The sequence below is a fragment of the Lucilia cuprina genome, chromosome 5, assembly GCF_022045245.1.
Source record: "Lucilia cuprina isolate Lc7/37 chromosome 5, ASM2204524v1, whole genome shotgun sequence".
Classification (NCBI taxonomy): domain Eukaryota; kingdom Metazoa; phylum Arthropoda; class Insecta; order Diptera; family Calliphoridae; genus Lucilia; species Lucilia cuprina.
In genome coordinates, this window is record NC_060953.1 from 50,053,803 (window position 1) to 50,071,324 (window position 17,522).

The window sequence follows — 17,522 nt, forward strand, 5'->3', positions numbered from 1 at the left end:
CATTACAAAAAGACAGTAAAAAGCTTAAGTTTATTTTTCGAGTGCACCCTATCTCGACTACAAAGAGGACCCTAAAGTGACAATTGTCTTCACCAGGGATGGAAAAATTGGTACGATGGTACTTTTTTTGATACTATTTGATGTGCAGAAGTATCGTGATACTCCCGAGTCTTATTTGATACTTTCAAGGCTACAATCTCAATATCGGATTATCGTTAAACCGGTAGTAAATCTGTTAAAATAATTTGTAGTATGTATGTAGGTATGTATATATACCCACCTTAAAGTAAACCAATCGGCTTAGAATCCTTTTCTGAGTCGATTTAGCTCGTCCGTCTGGCCGGCTGGCCAGCCTTGTGCGCAAGGTACAGGTCGCAATTTTCAAGATAATTGGTTGAAATTTGACACACACACAAGCTGAACTAAAAATATGGGTGAGAGAATCCCATAAGACCTCTTGGAATAATAAAACAGTGAGTAGAACCTGTAAAACTCTGTGAAACTCTGGAGCACTTTCTTTGCCACTGCCAGGCATTCGTCGAAGATAGATCCAATTATCTTGGAAGTGATGTTATTCCGGAAATAACATTTCTGACTAACACTGATTGGAATAATTCATTCAGTTCCTTTTTTCATGATAAAGAGCGCACAACAGGCCCGATTGGGGCCTAGGTGCATTTCTTCGGATTTGATGTAGTACACTATCAACCTAACCTAAGTACTTTGAGATCCAATAAAGTACTCTCTGAAATATTTTTTGACACTGAAACAAAATCTCTTTTTCCATCCATGGTCTTCACCTTCGTTTGCAAAGAGTACGTAGCGAAAGATGAAATGGAGCCACCAGGTTGGCGTAAATAAAAATCATTGTCTTATTTGGATGCATTGACTCTTCATCGAACTGCTGGGTAGTTTATATTATAGTATTGTTGGATAGGTCAAGTCAAATACATAGACTTCCTATAGTAATGACGTCATACTTTTTAGCAGCACATGTTATCATTTTGTGTTTATAAACAACAAAAAAAACTTGCCCCTTGAAAAAAAATAACAAGACAAAATTGTAAAAGAATAGCCATTGACATTTGTTTACAAACAAATAACCAGCTGTCTTTTATTTATACCGGCTTTTAACATGCCCGCAAAATTGTAAAAGAAGAGAATTCATGTTTTAAAGTAATAGAAGAAAATGAGTCATCAAAATGAAAAAATGACGTCAATTTTTTCAGCAAGAAGAAAAAATTGCACAAGATTGATTTTTCTCCAATTGGGAAGTTAAAAAGTATAATATAGACTAAAAAATTCACAATTATGAAATATATAACACTTTCTTAATACTTTGTAATATAAATTTATAAATATATTAATTTATTTCCAGCTATTAATGATTAAAACAAAGGGCGTCACCACACCTTTGATTAATCAGCAGTACCGTTAGTCAACTTTTTACTTTTCATTTACTAACCTTTTAAGCAATTTCTTTGTATGTACAAAGCTTGCACTTGAGGATCCGATAAGAATTTCTTAATCTTTTCTTGATTATCTAAATCCTCGAGTGCTACATTCAAAGCCGGTGGCACTACATCTTCCTCCGGCAATAGAATGGTAACAGCTTTGCGTATGTAATTGGCGAAGGCTCCATAGTCCACTATGGTTACATTTTGTACCGCCTCCACCGAAGTATCGGGATTTTCCAAAGAATCACCCATAAGGAAACTCTTATGTTTTCACTATTTTAATGTTTTTGAGTATTTTTAAAAAGATTTTAACAAGAATTTTTCTCTTTTTGAAAATTTTTTTCACGGAGCGTCGATTGATTACGTCCGCACTTCGGGTGAAAATTCAATCGACTGTGCAAAAAATGGCGTTAAGAGATGCCAGCTGAAATGTAGTGAAATAAAGTTGAATTGTGCAGGGAAATCATAGTTCATGTTTTTGAATTATTATTTATTTAATTAATTACATATACCATTTTTATGAATTAAACTATTACTTATTTTATGTATACGCCTTATTTTCATATTGAGAATTTATAAAAATATTACAGTTGTATAAAAAATTATTATTACCAAATATATGATTAAAAATTCCTGTAATGCTGATAACTTAAATTAAACATATGGCAATATAATCTATTACTTGCTTGAAGAGTTGCATTATTTCAACAGAATTTTGTAAGAGATTATGTGTAAATATGGATATTTTATGGGAATTATAGCAACGAATTTTCATTTTTAAATGTAAATTTGTTTCTTTAAATTCTTCTATATTCTATAGGATGTTACATCTTACAAAATTGGAATTTTTGGTTAAAACGGGTTTTATAATGGCAATAAAAACAATTACTAAACATTTTTTACCTTTTTATGAAAATATGTATGTTCATGTTTCCAAAATATTTAAAGTTGTTGGGTTTTTCACTAATAAAAATAAAATTTAGTTCACCAATCGACTTGGCTTCAAAAATTCTTTCAAATGACACCACATATTGCATATTTTGTTTAAGAAATACTGCAAAATTTAAAAAATAACTAAAAATGGATTTTTTTGTAAACGGTCCATCACATGAGCGGCCATAACTAAAAATATTTTGGGAACCATTATAAAACATATCAAAGAATATTTGAAGCTATGTAAAATATTGAATTTAACATAAAAAATCGTATCCCCTATAAGATATTTTCTATATAACTGTCCAGCTCACGAATGGACAATACTTAAACGAAAATATTTTGGGTCATTTTATATAACAGCGAATATTTTGAGGGAGTAACTCAAACACCACATATATGTGAGTTGGTCTTATGAACATAAATAACTATTTTCATTTAACATTTCACATTGCGATAGTTTTATAGTAAACAATTTTTATCCCATTTTCATTATCAAATTATTGGCAACCCTATTTTACCCTCGAGCTATTACAAAACAACAGTATAACAGCTGCTTGCTGCAAAGTGAAAGCATCAGCTGTTTGATATATTTTGTTGAAAACGCCGCTGCTCTGGTGTTTAACGTAGGTGAAATAGTTGTAAAATATTGAAATTTTGTTAATAAATTTTAAATTAAAAATATAATAAAATGCCAATTTTACTAAAGTCACGTTGGCTACAACACGTGGGCAGGATTTGTCAAAAAAGATGGTTGACACAGACATGTACCGGAGTCAAAGTGAGTTTACAATGATTTGCCCTCAGATGATGCAACTTTTAAATGTGTTTTTTGTATTCACGGCAGGATTTGGAATTGACGAATGATATCAAACATAAGATTGAAAAACATTGGGGAAATACATTAAATGAGGGAAAGTTTAATTACCAAAATTTGGATAAGAAATTCTATGTGTTGTCTATGTTTCCTTATCCCTCTGGTAATTTGCATATGGGCCATGTGAGGGTGTACACTATCAGTGATACAGTGGCAAGATTTCAACGAATGTGTGGTCAGAATGTTTTCCAACCCATAGGTTGGGATGCCTTTGGCCTGCCGGCTGAAAATGCGGCCATACAGAGAGGCATTGCGCCGAAGGACTGGACTGAAAAGAATATACAACAAATGAAAACTCAACTAGAAGATTTGGGTTGTTCATTCGATTGGAAGCATGAATTGTCGACATGTAGTCCTGAATACTATAAATGGACTCAAAAATTGTTTTTGATGTTGCATAAAGAGGGTTTGGCCTATCAAAATGAGGCTTTGGTCAATTGGGATCCGGTTGACAAAACGGTATTAGCTGACGAACAAGTAGATGCCAATGGCTGTTCCTGGCGTTCGGGAGCGAAAGTGGAAAAGAAGCTGCTAAAGCAATGGTTTATTAAGACTACAGCATTTGCCAAACAGCTGTTAGAGGGTTTGGATGATCCCATTTTAAGAGATTGGCGTGATATTATAAATTTACAAAGACATTGGATAGGAGAATGTGATGGTTATGGTTTCCAGCTGTTTACATCGCAAGCTAGTTCCCTAAGAGTGTGGACTAAGCATCCTGAATATCTTAAGGACCCTAATGCTTTTGTGGTTTTGCGAACAAATCATTATTTAGCGAAAGCCAAAGATGTTGCATTCAATATGACTATAGAAAATCCATTTACTGGCACCATAATGCCAGTCATTTTCAATGATACACCCGCCTTTGCAGATAAATGTGATGTGTATTTGGCAGCGCCTAGTTTTAGAGAGGAAGATAAAGAACTGCAAGAGTCTCTAAGTCTTTCGTTTTTTGCTGACGAAGAATTCAATGCCGACAATCACAATAAGGAAATGTTAAGGAAAGAAGTACTAGAGGCTGCTCAAAGATTAAAAATTGGTGGTTATAAAGTTTCCTCCAAATTAAACGATTGGTTAATATCACGCCAAAGATATTGGGGCACCCCTATACCCATGATAAATTGTGACAAATGTGGTGTAGTGCCAGTACCAGATGAACAGCTTCCTGTTATATTGCCCGAAAAATTGTTACACGAAAAAAATCGTGAGGAATCACTAAAATGTTCTTGTCCAAAATGTAACAATCCCAATGCCATAAGAGAATCAGATACTATGGATACTTTTGTCGACAGTTCCTGGTATTATTTACGCTACTTAGATCCTCATAATACAAAAGAGATTTTTGATAAAAATATTATAGCAGAAACAATGCCGGTCGATTTGTATATAGGCGGCAAAGAGCATGCTGTTTTGCATTTATATTACGCACGTTTTATGAATCATTTTCTACACTCTTTAGGCCTGGTGTCTAGTTCAGAACCATTTTCGCGTTTACTTGTACAGGGTATGGTAATGGGACGATCTTTTCGTGTCAAAGGCAGTGGTCGTTATGTACAGGAACATGAGGTGGATATTGTTAATGCCAAGAAAAATCAAGCTGTTTTGAAAGACACCAAAGAACCGGTCGTTATGACTTGGGAGAAAATGTCTAAATCAAAAATGAATGGTGTAGATCCGGGTGATATGTTTAAGGAATATGGTACTGATACAACAAGACTGATAATTTTAGCTGATGTAGCACCGACTTCACATAGAAATTGGTCCAGTGCAAGTAAGTATTAAGAATTGTTTTGGTATATAATGTTTTTGTTTTGTTTTTATTTTTAAACCTCTTAAATCCGTTACATTCCTAACAAAATTTGGTAGTTAAGGAAATCATTACAAAATTTTGTTATAAATGCCATAGAATCAGGAATCAGAATATTCTTAATATTTCGTTTATTTTACATTCTTTAAAGCATTCCCTGGAATTCTTAATTGGCAAAAACGTTTGTGGCTGACGGTAAATGAATTCTGCGAATTGCGTTCCTCTACAGATGATTCACAAATTGATATCAACTCAAATGAATTCCAAACTGAAGATGAAAAATTATTTGATGCTAGAAACTTCTATGTTAAAGGAGCCACATTTAACTACAGACACACACATCAACTTAGTGTTGCTATCTCGAAAATGCAGGGATTAACTAATTCCTTAAGAGTAAGTTTAGATAATTATGAAGCGAAAATGGAATTAATTTAGTTTTATTCTATTTTTTTGTACACAGCGAACTCCTAAACACATTATACGTTATGGTAAACATTACGAACGTGCCTTAGCAGCCCAAATTATTATGCTCGCACCCATGGCACCACATTTTGCCTCAGAATTATGGTCTAAATTTGCCTCTGCCCCACAACGACTTAATACATCGGCCCCTGAGCTGCAATGGGACAAAGATGTACTATCGCAACAGTGGCCAGAAATCGATCAAAACTATCAGTTAGATTTAGCTATTAAAGTAAATGGTTTTGAAAATTGTTGCATTAAAATACCACGTAGTCATATTGATAAAGTAACACATAATGATGCATTAGATCTGGCATTTAATACAGATTCTGTAACGTCGTACTTAATCGATAAGAAAATACGTACAACTAATTTTGTATTGTATCCGGGCATTGAAGCGATTTTAAATATTTATGTTGATAAAGTTAAGCAGGAAAAACAATCCAATTCATCGAATACAAATAATGAAGAAATTGTGCATTAGAATAGAAAAATGTCTGTTGTCTTGTTATTAAGTGGATTGATTGATTAATTAATTTATAAGGTGTTGCATATTTATATTTAAGTTAGTTTTATATAATAAATAGAAGAGCGCAAATAAAGAAGTTACTTTTAAAGAAGTGAAAATGAAATTTTTTAACTAACTAACTAGCTAACCAACTAACTAACATACTAACTGACTAACTAACTAACTATCTAACTAACTAACTGACTAACTAACTAACTAACTAACGAACTATCTTACTAACTGACTAACTAACTTACTAACTAACCAACTAACCAACTAACTAACTAACTAACTAACTAACTAACTAACTAACTAACTAACTAACTAACTAACTAACTTACTAACTGAATGACTTGACTAACTAAAGTTTTAATACATCGGCTTCCGAGCTGCAATGGGAAGAAGATGTTCTATCGCAACAGTGGTTAGAAAGCTGACCAGTTGGAAATATCCTTTAAAATAAATGCTTTAGGAAATTGTTGCATTAAAATACCACATATTGACAATGTAACGCATAACGATGCATTATATTAACTAACTGGTCATTAATACGTCCAAGTGTCTCAGGCCCATCATTGTAAAATGCTTATTTCAGAGGGAAGAAACTTCCGCTTAAAGCAACTGCCTTCGAATAGACAATCTATGTCCGGCGCTAACTTGCCTCGGTCCGGAGTGTAGAAGAGTTAAACATTAACAACACAACAACAATACAAACACAAATTTATATCCGTTATTGGACTCAGTTCTTTCCCGGGCAGATAATTATCGGTTGCCGCAGCCTTATTTGCTGTTGGCAAAATCATACATTGAAAGGTCCGGAAGAAAGATTTGCTTAATAAAAACAACATAATTATTCTAAGAATGATAAAAATGTAAACATTTTTGAAAGAATTCATCCCAATATTGTTAATATTTAATTTTAATATTTTCATATAAAAAACAAAAAAAATTGTGATTTTTTTTTCTATTTTTTTTTCTCATAATAAAAAATCGCTTACATTCTATTAAAATTACACTAACAATTCCTTTAATCTTTTACAATAATTGTTAATTTTGCCGCGATTTTACTCATTTAATTTGACGTTTTCTTTCAGTTTTAGTTAAATTCGCGTTAGTAAAGAAGCTTATTAAAGAATCTCGTTAAAATTATTAATTTTAATTGAAATTAACAAAATTTATTACGGAATTTTTGTTTTAAAGTATTTTTGAAATGTTTTGTGATAAAAATAAAGTGTTCGTTTGGAAATTTGGAAAAAGATCAAAATTTTATTGTCGTTTAAAGTTTCGAAGTGCTAAAGTATAGAGGTTTTGTTAGGAAAGTAGCAACTACTATTGTAGTGCAAAAGAAGTAAAGAAAAAAAGTGAGAAAAGGAAGAAATATGGAAGAAAGAAAAAAAGTAAAATTTATTTAGTAAAATATAGTTTAAAATATAAAAAAATATAAAAATAAAGAAATGCTTAAAGCATTATGGCCTTTTTATAATAAAAAAATAGTAGTTGCTTAGAAGTTGTGGTGAAAATAAAAAGTGTTGAAATTAAGTTGAAATAGGTTGTTGAAAGTGGTCAAATATATTAAAGTATAGTGTTTTGTTGAAAAAGTAGCAACTACTATCTTAGTGCAATGAAATAAAGAAAATAAGTGAAAAAATAAGAAATATGAAAATAAGAAAAAAAGTAAAATTTATTTATTCAATTGTTTAAAATATAAAAAAAGAAATGCTTAAAGCATTATGGCCTTTTATAATAAAAATAGTAGTTGCTTAGAAGTTGTGTTGAAAATAAAAGTGTTGAAAAAGGTTGAAAGTGTTCAAATGCGTTAAAGTATAGTGTTTTGTTGAAAAGTAGCAACTACTATCTTAGTGCAATGAAATAAAAAAATAAGAAATATGAAAATAAGAAATAAAAAAATAAGAAATATGAAAATAAGAAAAAAAGTAAAATTTATTTAGTAAATTGTTTAAAATATAAAAAAGAAATGCTTAAAGCATTATGGCCTTTTTATAATAAAAAAATAGTAGTTGCTTCAATGTTGTGGTGAAAATAAAAGTGTTGAAAATTGAAAGAGTTGTCTTATGCTGGAAGTACACATAATTGCAAGAGCTTTTAAAGAAAGAAAATTAAAGGTATGTAATATTTATTAAAAAAAATACTAAAATTCTATTTTTTTTTAAATTGTTTTTAATAAATTAATATAATTTTTAATTTTTTAAGCATAAGGATATGTTGTTTTAGATAAACTTTTATAGTCTTTATATTTTTCACTAGAAAATTCAATAAAATAATAAAAAAAAACCAGTATGAATGTATAGTCTAGCATGGCCGACCATATGATACTCTACATCAGTCAGTATGTTAAAAATATGGATTATATTGTAAAAAACTTTATTTCGGAATATTTTTACTTATTTTTGATTAGAGATTTTCTACAAGAAAGCTCATAGGGGAGTAGAGATAAATATGGAATATATTTTACTTATTTCTGATTAAAAATGAGATTATCTACAATAAGTAGAAGTAGGGCTAAATATGGGTCTATCCTTATCAGAATAGAGGAATTTACGTTTATTGAAAAGTTTTTCACGTAGAATTTAATCGAGGGTCAAATGACACTCGATCATAACAAAAATTGGTAGTATCATTTAGAGTTCTATAAAACTAATATTTGACAATTTTTGTTGACATATGTAAAAAAAAATTAATATAATTATTAGGGTTCTATAAATCGACTTTCGAATAATCGAACAATCAACTTTTTGTCGAAAAGTCGAAGTCGACTATTTTCTTCCAAAAAAGTCGATTACTCGACTATCGCCTATGAAACAAGTCGAAAAGTGACTTTGTAAATAAAAGTCGAAATGTCGAAAACTTGAAAATAGTAGAAAAAAGTCAAAAATAGTCGAAAATTTTAAAAAAGTGGAAAGGCCAAACACTTTAAAATAGTCGGAAAACCTCAAAAAAGTAAAAAATAATCAAAAAAGTCGAAAATAATCAAAAAGTGGTAAAATATCGTCGAAAACTCAAAAATAGGTGAAAAAAGTTAAAAATTTAAAAAAAGTCAAAAATTTAAAAATTTTAATTTAAAAAAAGTCAAAAATTTTAAAATAGTCGGAAAAACTTGAAAAAAGTAAAAAAATAGTCAAAAAGTCGGAAAAAGTCGAAAAGTTGACTATTTATAAAATACTAAAAGTTGAAAAAGTCAAAAAATCGACTTTGCATAAAATGCAAAAAGTCGACTTTTAACTAAATGCAAAAAGTCGACTTTCGAAAAATTTTATTGTTTAAAAATCAATTCCAGTTCCAGTTATCTGCATTTGGCTTTTATCATTTAAAATTGGTTTCTTAACCATTTATGAAAAGTAGTAAAATTAGACCATTATAAAATGTTTTCTCGAAAAAAATTTAATGCTGAAAAGTCAATTCCATAGCAGTCATCCCGTAAAATAAGGAATAAGTTCGGATTTATCCCCATTTTCTTAATGTCTAACTATTTTTTATCCTAACAATAAATTGACAGTTTTCATACAAAAATTATTTTAACCGGCAGTACATCTCCGGTTAAACGATAATTGGAGGTTTAGATAATTTGGGGGAGCAAGGAAAGAAAAATTATTTTTCTGTCTTCCGTTTCATACAAAATCAATACTTGCGCAAGTAAAATCGCCCAGTTTAAATCAGATCTAACAGAGTTTAATTTGGCTATGCAGAATCTCCTCTTTTTTTATTATTTAATTTTTAAAATCTGTATAAATTAAACTTTCTTCAAATTTTTATGAATGGTCTTATAAATGGTTAAGATATAAGAAATATTTCAAATAACTATAATTTCGACTATATCTCGGCTGACTTGCATATTCTTCTCCATGTATAAAGCTTTTATGTAATCCATGTATAAAGCTTTTATATACTCTTTATTTGAACTGTTAAACGTTTTAAATTTGTTTCTAGATCACAAATAATAAAAATTCTTTAATCTTTTACAATTCTTGGCAAAAACAAAAATATTTCCTCTTTTAATTCTATTTAGACATTTTCTCTTAGTTCTTCCAATCAGTTTTTAAAGGACCATCGGCGAGATTCGAATCTTCAATAATTCTGTTAGACATGTTTTTGGGAAGATCGCTATTTAAAATTTATAAATAACGGAGATTTCAAACGGTACTTTTTGAATTTTCTATAATTTTAAACCTAGAAATATGAAGTTATGTATGTAGAGCCTGAATTAGGTGAGAACCCATAAAATGGAGCTTTTTGGTACTTTTTCGTTTTTCAAAAAGGTACTTTTTGAATATTATATAATATTGACCTAGGAACATGATATTAAGTATGTAGATTCGGATTAGATGAGAAATTTGAAATTTAAATTTAGGAAAAAAATAGAAACAAGATAATTTTTCAATGGAAAATCTATTTTCTGCCAAACTATATGGTATAATTTTATGATCAATATCTCAAATGAAAGCTATATGTGTATACATACTTTCTTTTTACTTAAAATTCATATATAGAATCCACATTTTTCATAAGTTTATGCTTTGTTTTATTTAGCTTTAATAAAATATGATTAAATGTGAAATTACGTCCAGGAAACTGAGTTCCTAAACAAAATATGCTCAGTGAACATTATTTTGTTTCATTCTCCTGAAAAGGAGCGTATTTCTTCGGATTTCAAGTACTATACATCCTCCTATCAACCTATCTAGCCACCTAAAATATGTTTTCAATTTATGTTTGAAGAAAAAAAAAAAACACTTTGTTTTTGGGTTTAAAAATCTCTCTAAATTTATTTTATCTACTAATTAATGTATGTATGTATGTACATATATACGTATATGTATGTAAATATTTATTTTATAAATAAAAATTTTTATATATAATTGGTCTATACTCATATTTTTTGTTGTCTGATTATGAGGCTTTAATTTTTATGCATTTTTTATTTTCATCTTCACTTTTAATAAGCAATACGAACACTTTATTATGGTGAATGTAGTAGGATTGCACCAATTAGAAAAGTACGTAATATTATCTGGAATGTATATGAGAGTGGGAAAATTATGTCAACCCTTGTGCTTAATACAGGAACAGAGATTTAAAAGAATTTACACGTTTGTATTAAGTAGAATATAAATACAAAAATTAAATATATATTAAAATTAACGTCATGATTTAAAGTTATTGCTGTAGTTCTGGTACAGTTCCGGTTCAGTTCTAGTTCAGTTCTAGTTTTGTTCTAGTTTTGTTTTAATTCAGTTATAGTTCAGTTTTAGTTCAGTTCTAGTTCAGTTCTTGTTCAGTTCTAGTTCAGTTCTAGTTCAGTTCTAATTCAGTTCTAGTTCAGTTCTAGTTCAGTTCTAGTTCAGTTCTAGTTCAGTTCTAGTTCAGTTCTAGTTCAGTTCTAGTTCAGTTCTAGTTCAGTTCTAGTTCAGTTCTAGTTTAGTTCTAGTTCAGTTCTAGTTCAGTTCTAGTTCAGTTCTAGTTCAGTTCTAGTTCAGTTCTAGTTCAGTTCTAGTTCAGTTCTAGTTCAGTTCTAGTTCAGTTCTAGTTCAGTTCTAGTTCAGTTCTAGTTCAGTTCTAGTTCAGTTCTAGTTCAGTTCTAGTTCAGTTTTAGTTCAGTTCTAGTTAAGTTCTAGTTCAGTTCTAGTTCAGTTCTAGTTCAGTTCTAGTTCAGTTCTAGTTCAGTTCTAGTTCTAGTTCAGTTCTAGTTCAGTTCTAGTTCAGTTCTAGTTCAGTTCTAGTTTAGTTCTAGTTCAGTTCTAGTTCAGTTCTAGTTCAGTTCTAGTTCAGTTCTAGTTCAGTTCTAGTTCAGTTCTAGTTCAGTTCTAGTTCAGTTCTAGTTCAGTTCTAGTTCAGTTCTAGTTCAGTTCTAGTTCAGTTCTAGTTCAGTTCTAGTTCAGTTCTAGTTCAGTTCTAGTTCAGTTCTAGTTCAGTTCTAGTTCAGTTCTAGTTCAGTTCTAGTTCAGTTCTAGTTCAGTTCTAGTTCAGTTCTAGTTCAGTTCTAGTTCAGTTCTAGTTCAGTTCTAGTTCAGTTCTAGTTCAGTTTTAGTTCAGATCTAGTTCAGTTCTAGTTCAGTTCTAGTTCAGTTCTAGCTCAGTTCTAGTTCAGTTCTAGTTCAGTTCTAGTTCAGTTCTAGTTCAGTTCTAGTTCAGTTCTAGTTCAGTTCTAGTTCAGTTCTAGTTCAGTTCTAGTTCAGTTCTAGTTCAGTTCTAGTTCAGTTCTAGTTCAGTTCTAGTTCAGTTCTAGTTCAGTTCTAGTTCAGTTCTAGTTCAGTTCTAGTTCAGTTCTAGTTCAGTTCTAGTTCAGTTCTAGTTCAGTTCTAGTTCAGTTCTAGTTCAGTTCTAGTTCAGTTCTAGTTCAGTTGTAGTTCAGTTCTAGTTCAGTTCTAGTTCAGTTCTAGTTCAGTTCTAGTTCAGTTCTAGTTCAGTTCTAGTACAGTTCTAGTTCAGTTCTAGTTCAGTTCTAGTTCAGTTCTAGTTCAGTTCTAGTTCAGTTCTAGTTCAGTTCTAGTTCAGTTCTAGTTCAGTTCTAGTTCCACCATGCAATTCTTTTAAACATCTACACGTATACGATATGCATTTAATATTACTTCATTATTTCCGCCATTAAATTACGTATGTAGACATCTAATTGTGAATAGTCTAATAAGGTATTGCGTACGATGTTCAACAGCATGGTGGGCCATATTTGTTCCACTTTATGTAGCTTTTCAACCGCATTACATGTATTTTCCATCATTAAGGTAAAATGTATTTTACCACGTTCACGTGTTGTTAGTGAAACATTTGGAGATGTCATCGCAACGGCGGATGATGATGAGGATACTAAAGTTTGATTATAGTAGTTTGTGTTTAAGGTGTCACTGCTATAGTATTGATTCTGTAGATGACGAACTTGCTGTGGTGTTGGCAGGTGCTGACAATCGGAATTATTAGTTTTTTTCCACTGTAAAGCTTCTTTACCCACAACCAAACGCAAAGATTTATTATCAGGTTTGCGCAGCCATTGTTTGGGTAATAATTTGCTAGCCGTACAAGATTCATCTAGACGTAAGCGGGTTAATAAAGGCTGTAGCATGGCGTCTGGCATAGACCAAAGTATGAGATCGGAAAGACCGGCATAGATGGCATTTGCCTTTTCAATTTCCTGTGCTGTAACCTCAATACCATTAAGCGTCTTAAGGCCCCAATGTGATAGACGATATATGGCATACTGGCGCCACAAGTCCTTGTTGGTTATAGGATTTCCCTCTTCATCTATGTTAAGAGAACTTATGCCCTGTAGTTCCGCCAAAGCATTTAGTTGACCCAAACAGTTAATGTTTGTTTCACGGAATACGAAATTCTCAGCATGAGCAAATCTCACCTTAATGCGTCCCAGTATGGAGGCAATATTATTGAAATTTATGTAGCTGAAATTTAAGGTATGGACATCATTAGCTTTTGTGGGATTCCATTGTTTGTCAATGAAACGTAAAGCACCCTGACCATAAATGTTTAAATAACGACCACAAATTTCGATCAAATAGTCGCCACCCTGCTCACGTTCCCTTTCAATAGCTGTTAATTTAGTTGAAGTGGCACCACAGGGACCAGCTGTTGTGTTTGCTGTTGATGTTGTTGTGTGTGCTGCAATACCTGTAATACTATTAGAGGCTCCTGTAACCGAAGTCTTATTGGTATTCGATGTTAAGCTTGTATTGTTGCTATTCATAGATGATGCCATTAAGCTATTATTAGTGATGTTGTTGTTGCTGTTAGCTATTGCACCAGCAATAGAATAACCTGTTGTCGTCGTCGTAGTCGTCATCATCATTGTCGTTGTTATTGCTGCTGACGTTGTTATTGTTTGCTGAAGTGTGGTTATTGCAGCTGTTTGAGTGGTCGCATTAGGGTTCAGTTTACTTTGGTAACGTATGTTATTCGCTGTGGCAACGGTATTTGTTTTAACCGTATATCCGTTTGTATAACCTCCAGTGTTACCACCAACACCCACAGCAATACCACCTGCACCTGTTACTGTGCCCACAATTGTTTGAGATCTCATTAAACTACCCGTCATATAGCGTTTAGTAAATGTTGCTGATGCTGGAGAAACAACTGCCATAGAAGATGATACCATTGCATTTGTTGCTGCTGTTTGTATGGAGGATATTGAAGATGATACGGATGTTACCGTTGATGTGACTGCTTGATTTTGTTGGTTAGCTGACACTTTGTTAGTTTCCATAGGAAATTGTAAATTTAATGTGGGTGCACTGTTGCTAGCTGAAGTTATAGTTGGGGTGTTGCTTGTTTCTGTAGTGGTTGCGCTGTTGCACTGAAAGATGAGATTGGTTAATAATGAATGTATGTACTTTCATACGTAGTTGCATGTAATGATTTATAAATGTATAAAATTAAAAGTAAAAGGCAATAGGATTAAGAGTCTACATTATATGGTATCAAGTAAGCGATTAGCTTAAATCCTTAAAACTTATAATAGGTTTCGCAGTATTTCTAGATGGATTCGAGATTGAACCTGTCATTGCTAAGTGCCAGGTGCAGTTTTGGAGATAGTCTCCTATTTTTTTCTAGTTTTAGTTTAATTAAGTTATATTCCAGTTTTAAATAAATTTTAACCGTGTACTTAATCGTTACTAACATGATTGACTCACCTGAGACGATGAATGATGTTGATGCTGATGATTATTGTCAGTTGACGATGTATGATTTATAATATTTTCCATTTGTTTGGATTTTATCGATGACGACGACGATGGTGGTTTATCAATGTGATTTAATGGTTTCTCTGCTTTACTTGTAACCCCAGTGGCATCCAACTCATCTTGTGAACTGTAACAGCTGGATGAAGAATTTACATTTGCTCCCAAACTAGAAGCGGAAGATGAACGTTCCTCAATCTCCTGCTTATTGGTAGATCCTTCGGCAATTTGTTGACTTTCAATGGGTGGCAATTTAATAAATTCTTCATAATTGTTTTCATTGGTTTCCCTAATTTTCTCCAATTCCATATTCGGTTTATTTATGGCCTTCTGTTGCTTCAAAGAGTTCTGCACCATTTGTTGTGACCTTAAGAGTTCCCAATTGGTGCGTGCATTCGATATGATTTCTTCTCTACGTATAATATTGAATACCTCCCTGTTACTTAGGTTGCTATTAGCATCCGATAATTCCTTATTAGCACGCCAAGTCATAGCAGCTTTTCTCACCTGTTCGGTTATGGGCATTTGACTAAGTGTTTGCAATTTGGGTAAGTAACTGACTAGAAACGAAACACAATCACCAGCCAGTGTTAGGGGATTATTTTCTATGGTTATTTCAACTAAGTTTTGTGCTTTCGCTATTGATGCCATATCATCTACCTTGTGCAAATCGTTGTGACACAACCATAAGCGCTCTAATGCCGAAAGATGTTGAAAGCCATTGATACGTTTTAGTTTATTGCGTTTCAAATTCAATTCCTTGAGATTGTGCAGGCCCATAAAGTCATTGTGATTTATTTGTCTTATTTGATTGCCAGCTAAATTAAGTGATTTTAACTCCTTAAGACAATTGATTTTGTTCGAAATGGAACATAATTTATTACCATGTAGATCTAAAACACGTAAAGTTGATTTCAAAGACGCCAGGCCAGTAATGTCAGATATGCGATTTTTGCCCAGCAATAGTACTGTTAAGGCAGGCAAACCGTCTAGATTTGAAACACGTTCTATTTGATTATCATACAAATCCAAAAATACTAAATTTTGAAAGATATTACCATAACTAATAATCAATTGTTTATTCTTAATTGCCAGAGGAGAATAAGTGTTAGAACGCCTATCTTCCTCTTCTTCATCTTCCACCAGAGACTCGTCAACTTCGGTTGTTAGTAAAGTGGATTGTGTAGAATCGGTTGTTATGTTGCTGGTGGAAGAATCAAAACTTTTTAAATTTCCTAAGACATCTGTGCGTTTTAAAAACGCGGTCTTTTGATTTTGCATGGAACGTTTCGTTAAATTTAACTGTAAGTTTAAATTACTAACAAAGCTTTTCGATTTACGCATGCTAAAACGTAATTGAGCCGGATGTTGCAAGTTGCCTCTGTGGTTATTCACTTGGCAATTGTTCATATTAATAGATCTGTGCAGCAGTTTGTTGCGTTGCAATATATAACTACCAAAAGTCATGGGGTTTGTAAGGGGTGGTGGTGCATTTAAAGGCAACATCAACTGCCCAGGTACTTGTGGTTGCAATTGTTCTAAATTTGGTTTGGCCACAGCTAAAGGTAATCTTTGTTTGTTATTGTAAAAATGTTGATGAGTTTGGTTTCCTGAAATATTTAGTTCTGCATTCCTACAAGAAATACCATTAATTACTTGTTCTCTGGTGGCTGTTTCCGTTTCAGCTGTTACTTGTTCTTCCTCCGGCATTTCATCTTGTTCTTTGGGTATGTGAAAAGTATTTATGAGATTATGCTGCAGGGATAACAATCTAAGATTTGTTTCATTTTCAAATATTGGTATCGCGGTCAGACCACGTTTATCGTAATTTATACGATCTGGTAGTTTTTCTAGTTCCTTGGCATTTCGTTGTATGCGACAGATGCCATTTGGTTGCTGTACTACAACGGCGGAGTATGGTGAGGTACATGGTGTGCCGCCTATAGGTGTGGCACTTACAGCAACACCTGCTGTTATAGGACGATTCGAGTTGGAGTTTGATGATGAAGTCGATTTGGAACGTTGTCTATTTATCGGACCTCTTAAGGTCGGTCGTCTACGCAACGTTGTTGTGCTTGTTGCAGTTGTTGTTTGTCTTAATACTTTAGGCAAACCGTTATTTACACTATTTATTCCCTTAATATTGCCTGCAACTCTTACTCCAGCTAATGTTTTTGCATGTTTTTGTATTTCTAGTTGATTAACTAAGTTTTTATTTACATGTTGGATGCTGTGTTTTTTTAAAGTTGTATTCGATAGAGTACTATAAGAACGTCGGATAGTTTTTTGTGGTCGATTTGTAAGACTAGGAACAAATGGTTCTATTTTCAGCAAATTTGTTTGAGGTAATATTGTTGTCGGTGTTGTTGTTGATGTTATTGCTGTAGATGAAGATGATGGTATTGCTGCTGCTGAATGTGCTGCGTAAAAAATTGATTTTGAAATTACTACACCATTTCTACTTTAACGTTTAAGATTTATTTTAGTTCTAGTTCATTATTATTTCAGTTCTAATTCAGTTTAAGTTCAGTTCTAGTTGAGTTCTAGTTAAGTGCTAGTTTAGTTCTAGTTCAGTTCTAGTTAGGTTCTAGTTCCGTTCTAGTCCAGTTCTAGTTCTATTTCAGTTCTAGTTCAGTTTTAGTTCAGTTCTCGTTCAGTTTTAGTTCAGTTGTAGTTCAGTTCTAGTTCAGTTCTAGTTCAGTTCTAGTTCAGTTCTAGTTCAGTTCTAGTTTAGTTCTAGTTCAGTTCCAGTTCAGTTCTAGTTCAGTTCTAGTTCAGT

General features: G+C 32.3%; 3 protein-coding genes across 10 annotated transcripts in view; 1 reads left to right on the top strand and 2 right to left on the bottom strand.

The window, feature by feature from the left end:
• The window catches only part of LOC111680412 (dynein heavy chain, cytoplasmic), a 28,079-nt gene extending 26,240 nt beyond the window's left edge, over positions 1 to 1,839 (bottom strand). For all 8 annotated transcript variants that reach the window (XM_023442051.2, XM_023442052.2, XM_046952366.1 and 5 more), the window contains exon 1: positions 1,466 to 1,839. In XM_023442051.2, the coding sequence (XP_023297819.2) occupies positions 1,466 to 1,709 (244 nt within the window). In that variant the 5' untranslated portion in view covers positions 1,710 to 1,839. The remainder of the gene's footprint in view (positions 1 to 1,465) is intronic.
• Positions 1,840 to 2,966: 1,127 nt separating this feature from the next.
• Positions 2,967 to 6,163, top strand: LOC111680411 (probable leucine--tRNA ligase, mitochondrial). Its single transcript, XM_023442049.2, has 4 exons — positions 2,967 to 3,171; positions 3,238 to 5,038; positions 5,226 to 5,467; positions 5,535 to 6,163. Exons 1-4 carry the CDS (start codon positions 3,082 to 3,084, stop codon positions 6,018 to 6,020), a joined length of 2,619 nt encoding a protein of 872 aa, XP_023297817.2. The 5' UTR covers positions 2,967 to 3,081; the 3' UTR covers positions 6,021 to 6,163.
• A 4,782-nt stretch (positions 6,164 to 10,945) lies between these two features.
• LOC111685870 overlaps positions 10,946 to 17,522 on the bottom strand; it is an 8,191-nt gene continuing 1,614 nt past the window's right edge. Inside the window, exons 2-4 of the mRNA XM_046952531.1 lie at positions 14,696 to 17,163; positions 12,629 to 14,358; positions 10,946 to 11,070 (exon numbers count right to left, since the gene is read on the bottom strand). Coding sequence (XP_046808487.1) covers positions 11,067 to 11,070; positions 12,629 to 14,358; positions 14,696 to 17,163 — 4,202 coding nt within the window. The 3' untranslated portion in view covers positions 10,946 to 11,066. The remainder of the gene's footprint in view (positions 11,071 to 12,628; positions 14,359 to 14,695; positions 17,164 to 17,522) is intronic.